Raw genomic sequence first — 6,424 nt, forward strand, 5'->3', positions numbered from 1 at the left:
TTATAAAGTCATCTAACCAGCGCTATCCCCTTGGCGGGACAAGTCTTTGTACCCATCTGACACTGACCCTGAGTCTGTCAGCCCTGGACTGAGGTCGGCCTCACACATCTAAAGTTTCAAAGGCTGACAACAGACCTGCCTCCAATGGCAGCCACTAACATCTGTGGGGGGAGCCCTTTTCAATTGACAGAGCCCCCTCAGATGTGTTTGCCTCGCTTCAACCACTGTCTCCTCTTTACCAGGCCTCTGGTGTCTTGACGCTTGGCCAGCAGGGTTGGTTTGCAAAATTGAAACCTTAGTTAAGGCTCGTTGAGGTTTGGTTTTGAAAACTGGCTGTTCCTACCCACATTCCTTCGAGATATAAATAGAAAAAAAAAAAAAAGGTTTAATTAGTAAAGCAAGACATCTGAGCTATGTCCACCTGATCCTTGAAAAGGAAATCTAAGAGGTTCTTCCTATCGCTTTTTCAATCCTATATAAAGTACGTCAGTGAGGTAGCAAAAGTGTGTCTGTTTTTTGGCTCCTTCAGTTCTTTTCCCTGATTCTTCTTGGAGGAAAATCTAAAACGGTGAGTGGCTGGTGGACCACCCAGATCCCAGACTCTTCTTTCCCACTGTGCATTCATTTTAGGCTGGTGCATGCAGTGCTCAGATTCTTTTCCCGTGGAGTTGATACATGGGTGGATTCTGATCTCTGGTTAACGGCTTTTTGATGTCTCTGATTCCCATCCTTCGGGACAGAAGGGCATCCCTTCCATAGAGGGTCTGCAAGCAACCCAAGCTCTGTCCTTCTGTAAGTGAAACTTGTAACGTTGCATTTCTCTGTCTGGTGTATTAAAATGCCATTGCATTTGTAACATGGTCTACTTCTGAATGGCTTGTAGATGTCTGTGTAAGTGGTCGATGATATAAATAGAATTCTTTTTTTTTTTTTTACAAGAAAGCAGCATCAAATCTTTCTTCAGTTTGTATTTTTTAATTTCACCTTTGGTGTATTTTCAAGAGAGGACACTGAGACGAAGGGGGCTGGAATCTTTTCAGTATTTGGTTGTTATTTGGACATTATGTCTTAGCTGGTCATACGCTTATTACATTTTAAAATTTCTCAACAAATGTGCGGTTTCTGTGGGCCTGAGGGGGTGATGTCCCCCAGAGGTGCATGTTTCTGCTAGGCATTTACCACATCTCGATTATTCCATGAGAACAGGTGGAAAATGAGCATCACAGATGTCCTCAGCGCTGACGACATTGCAGCAGCCCTGCAAGAGTGCCAAGGTAAAGGGGAAGCGAGGCAGCGGTGGGTTTCTCACACATATTGATAGCTCCTGAAAAGCTACAAAAATTAAAGCGCAAACTGGCTGAAAGTGCATTGGAATCAAAGGAAGAACTTATTAACTAGATAACCTCATGATAGAAATAGGAGATCTGAGCGTAGAATCACTTTCTGTAAAGTGAAAGAATCTTATTAAACATGAAGGAAAAAAAAAAAAAGGAATCAGTGGATCCCCGTAGCCTGTTTGAATCCTATGACTGTATTTCTCTCACCAATTAGACCAGTGGGGCTGCCATCTTGGACACACAGCCTGAATAAAGGGCACCAGGGGGCACAGAGGAGGGGAGGCCAGAGAAGGGGAGATGGACAAAGTCAAGCGGAGAGGGAAATCTGCGGAGGGGGAAAGGGGATGAGAGCATGAAGGCACATGGTCTTGGCTGCCTCAGAATCCAGACCCAGTCACAGCCCTACTTGGCCTTTAAAAAAAAAGTTTGTTTTTTAAACAGAGCATCCCTGTAGCTCAATGATATCATGTAAAGTAGTTTTAACATCCTAAGTAGTTTTAACATCCTGGTCCAGAGACAGAATACAAACCAGTGATCATCAGAATAACCTATTCTCTGTTTTTCAGATCCAGATACCTTTGAACCCCAAAAATTCTTCCAGACATCGGGCCTCGCTAAGATGTCGGCCAGTCAGGTGAAGGATGTTTTTCGTTTCATAGACAACGACCAGAGTGGGTACCTGGATGAAGAAGAGCTGAAGTGAGCTTTGTCCTAAGCCCAACCAGCACCCCAGCATTGTTAGGTGGGGCTGGGGTGCAGTGGAGGCCAGTCTCCCCAGTATCTTTCAATGACCAGCTCTGATGCTGGTCACTCAGTAGATTCTCATGAAAGAGCAGAACATGAGTCAGTCAGCCACGCTGACTCACAAAACACTAAATACGGGCACCAAAGACCTTGGGGACAAAAAGTCTTTAGTCTTAGGAGTATTCCTTGGCAAACCGACTTACAGCAAACTCCTGAAAAACAATTTTTTAGACAAAAGGTCCACTAGTCTCGACAATGAAGGAAACTTTTGCTTGCTAAGATCTCGACTGATTATTGTGGTTGCTGGGAACAGATGTTTTGCTTCAAGAGAAAAAGAAAGAGGTGAACACAGAAATGTGTGTGCGTTTTAAAAACACTCCCCTCACTCTTTACTATCCTGTAGGTTTTTCCTCCAGAAGTTTGAGAGTGGTGCTAGAGAACTGACTGAGTCAGAAACCAAGTCCTTGATGGCAGCTGCAGACAATGACGGAGATGGGAAGATCGGGGCTGATGGTATGTTCACACCCGTACCCGAGAAACTTGAGCTCAGGAGGCATCCCGGGCAGGCGGGTTAGGCCATGAGGTCAGACCGACATGGGTTAAACCCCCCCTTTCTTCAGCTTGCTGAGCCTCAGTCTTTTCATCCATAAAAGTAAAGTGAGGATGCAAATGATCTATGTCAAGACTCTGGCATGGGGATATAACATAGAAGGTAGTCCCACTGATCACTGTCTATGAACCAGAAAATACCTTTCACCTGACCAGGGTACTAGCTACTAGCCTGGCCCATTATTTGCAAGACACCCTGGTGCGCCTGGAAAATAATGTTAGGAATCTCCAGCAGTGGGATTTGAGTCTCTCTGAATAAGGGAAGAATTGACATTCTCAAGTACATCTCATACCAAAGTATCTATTTGATTCTTTTGAGTAGGAAAGGATCTTAGCTTGCAAGAGTTTAAAGAAATATGTTTTCCTGGACATTAGCATACCAAGGAGGCAATACTAAGATAACATGTAAATCAACCACTATTTGTGCAGCCTTCTGGGTGCAGAGCCCTGTATTCAAATTTTAGCATAACTGCCTGTCTGTAGGATTATCTTCATCTGATTCTGTCATGTTACCACATGTTTTACCTACTTCGTGCATGTCAGCTCAGGAGTACTTATCTGTGTTCCTTATGGTGGTACTAATTAAAATGTAAAACTGCTACTTTAGATCCTTATCTTAAAAAAAATCTACTCAAAATGATACCACTATCACTTACTACATGGGACAGTTAATGCAGCCTGTATAGATAGCTCAGAAAAATATTTCAGGTAAGGGAAAATAGATTTATTTAAACTTACTCATGAAAGACTTCAAACAAGCAAAGCTTACCAATAAATATAAAGCAAATCCCAGTTTTCAACCTCACTCTGGAGCATCCACACCTTATCATCATCTTTTAGTAATATAAATTCGGGGGGCAAGGTTAGGGTCCAGTAGAGAAAAGTTAGCTCAAAGTCCCAAACCATTAAATGTTTCCTAAATATACAATAAGCAGCTACTGAACAGAAGGAAGAAACGTCCCATTTCTGTCCTGAATTGACCAGACACCGTGATGGGCTGCTACAATGAATTCATTCCTCGTCAGAGAAATGACTGGATTGGCGAGTTATAACACAAGGCGCTCTGGTGCAAAATTAAAGATGTTTGTCACATGAGATTAGGCAGGAAGACAGAACACTGCAGACTGTCAGTGACACCTTTCCCTCTTTCTGCGCCCTTGGAGGGGGCCATGGCCGTCATCTGACAACGCGCTCGGTTCTCTTCTCTCTTCAGAACCCTCACTGGCAGTAGCCTGTCTGTACAGCGCCAAGCCTTCCCCGCTGACCCTGTTCTCACCTCTTCTCTTCTAGAATTCCAGGAAATGGTACATTCTTAAAGGGCCCAGACTGTGGAGCTAGAATCAGCTGGAAGGCCTCCAAAGCCCCAGGAATTGGGACACCCCACCTCCTCCCCCTAATTTATTAATTTCCCCCAAAATGCTTCTACAGTTTGCCTGTTGTGTTAGTGAGGTCGTCAGACAGTCATCCGTGACTTTTTGGCGGTGGGTATGCCCTAAGGACTCCTTAAGGCCCTCAGCCCACAAAATTGCCTTTAAAAAAAAAATCACCCAATAAAGACACCTTTCTCATCATCTGCTGATTTGTGGGTGTGGTTTCTTCCTCCAGGAGGGATGAAAGCGATTTGAAGACCAAGGGAAGAATTTTAGGAAGATTTCTGGTCTTAGTCGAGCACTAAGCCATCCTTACTTGCATTGTGCACAAGCACAATGGAAAGGAGGTTGGGGGGGAAAAAAGTCACAAATAAATGGCATCTTCAAGCTAGGATTTTCTCAGAAATTTATCTGAGTCTCAAACGCCTATGAAGAGATTTAGCCAGCGGAAAGTCATGCTTGCTTATGTGTTTTCTGCTACTGGGTGTTAGGTTGTTATAAGAGAGATTTAAGTAAAAGCAAATAGTACAAGACAGAAAATAGTGCAAGTCTACAACGGCCCTAAAGCTGAGGAAACCTGCAGTGCTGGTTGAGACAAGCAGACGTATCTTCAAGCTGGTTTTTTTTCCCTTAGGAAAACAGGTTATCAGAGACTTGCTGGCTCTGACCAAATCTCCTGCCACTCCCTTCTCCACCCTCCCGCCTCACTTCTTCCTCCTCCTCCCTTCTCCTCTCTCCTCTCTCAGCCACTATTTTCCTGGCTCTTATTTGATACCACCTGAACCAATTACACCCAGAATTGCCCGAACATTTGAGGCGAGACTCAGGTTCCCGTTACAGGTCTTTCACTAGGGTGGGGCAACCTCAAGCCAGGAAATTCTCATTAGGCTGACTTCCAGGTGGCAGGTTTGAGCTGTTCTCTCGGGCTGACCCCGCGGGTGAGGACTCCTGGGAGGAACTGAGGCACATTCCCGGAGCGAGTTTACAAGCTCCCACTTTTTACCCCGATATCCAAACTCACAGTGCCCTGGTCCCTCTTGGGTTTGCTGCCATCCTGCTGAGTGGCTTATCTACTTCAAGCTCCTGTTTTTTGGAGGTTGTGGCAGAGCAGATTTTCAAAGTGTGGGCTATGTACTACAAGGGGGTCTCAAGGTGATTTTAAGGGGGCAGGTGCCAACACTATTAAATGTGATAGCCACGTATTTATTTCAATAGGTGTCAGAAAGATAAAAGTAGCACAAACTGGATTTTAATATCGCTGCTTTAAAATAAGGCTACTAGACATTTGAAAGCATACTGAGGGACTTCCTTGATGGTTTAGCAGTCTAGTGGTTGAGACCCTGAACTCCCAATGCATGGGGCACAGGTTCACTCACTCACGGGGGAACTAGGGTCCCACTTGCCACACAGAGCGGCCCAGAGGGAAAGAGAAAGTGTCATGATTTGAAGAATATTAAGTCACGCAGAGGGGCTTCCCTGGTGGCTTGGCGGTAAAGAACCTGCCTGCAATGCAAAGAAGCAGGAGACGCGAGTTACATCCTTGGGTTGGGAAGATCCCCCTGGAGGAGCGCACGGCAACCCACTGCAGTATTCTTGGTGTGAAAATCCCAAGGACAGAGGAGCCTGGCGGGCTATGGTCCATGGGGTCACAAAGAGTCGGACACAACTGAAACGACTGAGTTCACAAGCACGCAAGTCATGAAGAAAGGACAAAACCCATAGAGGTCATTTTCAGAAGACTCAAACTGGAGAGATCCGGCCCCAAAATGAAGCCCTCTTTGGGGAGTGCCACAGAATGGAAGTGTGTCCCTTCACGGCCGGCTCTCTTGTTCCCTGTCTCTGTGCACGGCTGTGCCCTCACGCCCTCCTCATCCCCATCCCTCCTGGAAGCAATCGGGCTAGCTCCTCTGCACCTGTAGCGTCCCTAGGTGTGTGACAGTGTCTCCCAGGTACCAGCAAGAGGGCCTTCCAGGCCAATTCTGATGCCCTAGGAGGCTTGATCCCTAAAACAATCCACACGCTGCCTTCACCACCACACCACGTGGACACTCTGATCCTCCTAACAGTTCTGTTCACTCCACTAGCTCTCCCCAGGTAAGGGCTCTCATCCCAACAGTTCTGAAGGGAGAGCCTTTAAATAACTCAGTGTGATCATGTAGCCTTCCCTCGGGCTCTGGACACCATATGCCTTGAAGAAACAAGGTGAATGATGCTGCTTTTTAGACAATTTAACTAAGCAATCCATTACCCATTGGAGTAGCAGAAGTGGCCTCACCCCAGCAAAGTAAAGACTGTGGGCTTCTCTCATTTCTTCTCTGTCAAGAGGGCATCTGTATTAATGGAAATAATTACACTTATTATGGA

At 45.6% G+C, this 6,424-nt stretch overlaps 1 protein-coding gene across 2 annotated transcripts; it reads left to right on the top strand.

The window, feature by feature from the left end:
• The first annotated feature begins 434 nt into the window (after window positions 1-434).
• On the top strand, window positions 435-4,255 carry LOC122433116 (oncomodulin). Of its 2 annotated transcripts, none has more exons than XM_043455679.1 (5): window positions 435-568; window positions 1,207-1,274; window positions 1,904-2,036; window positions 2,485-2,594; window positions 3,981-4,255. In XM_043455679.1, exons 2-5 carry the CDS (start codon window positions 1,214-1,216, stop codon window positions 4,004-4,006), a joined length of 330 nt encoding a protein of 109 aa, XP_043311614.1. In that variant the 5' UTR covers window positions 435-568; window positions 1,207-1,213; the 3' UTR covers window positions 4,007-4,255. The 2 variants fall into 2 exon arrangements, with proteins under 2 accessions (XP_043311614.1, XP_043311615.1); XM_043455680.1 differs by lacking the exon at window positions 435-568 and adding an exon at window positions 673-792.
• Window positions 4,256-6,424: the final 2,169 nt, after the last annotated feature.

The sequence above is a fragment of the Cervus canadensis genome, chromosome 32 (assembly GCF_019320065.1).
Source record: "Cervus canadensis isolate Bull #8, Minnesota chromosome 32, ASM1932006v1, whole genome shotgun sequence".
Classification (NCBI taxonomy): Eukaryota; Metazoa; Chordata; class Mammalia; order Artiodactyla; family Cervidae; genus Cervus; species Cervus canadensis.

Bases quoted from the DNA above. Each gene is read 5' to 3' on its own strand.
- LOC122433116 (XM_043455679.1), top strand. From the start codon at position 1,214: ATGAGCATCACAGATGTCCTCAGCGCTGACGACATTGCAGCAGCCCTG. The intron at 1,275-1,903 runs GTAAAGGGGAAG...TCTGTTTTTCAG, and splicing joins AGCCCTGCAAGAGTGCCAAG to ATCCAGATACCTTTGAACCC. The intron at 2,595-3,980 runs GTATGTTCACAC...CTTCTCTTCTAG, and splicing joins TGGGAAGATCGGGGCTGATG to AATTCCAGGAAATGGTACAT.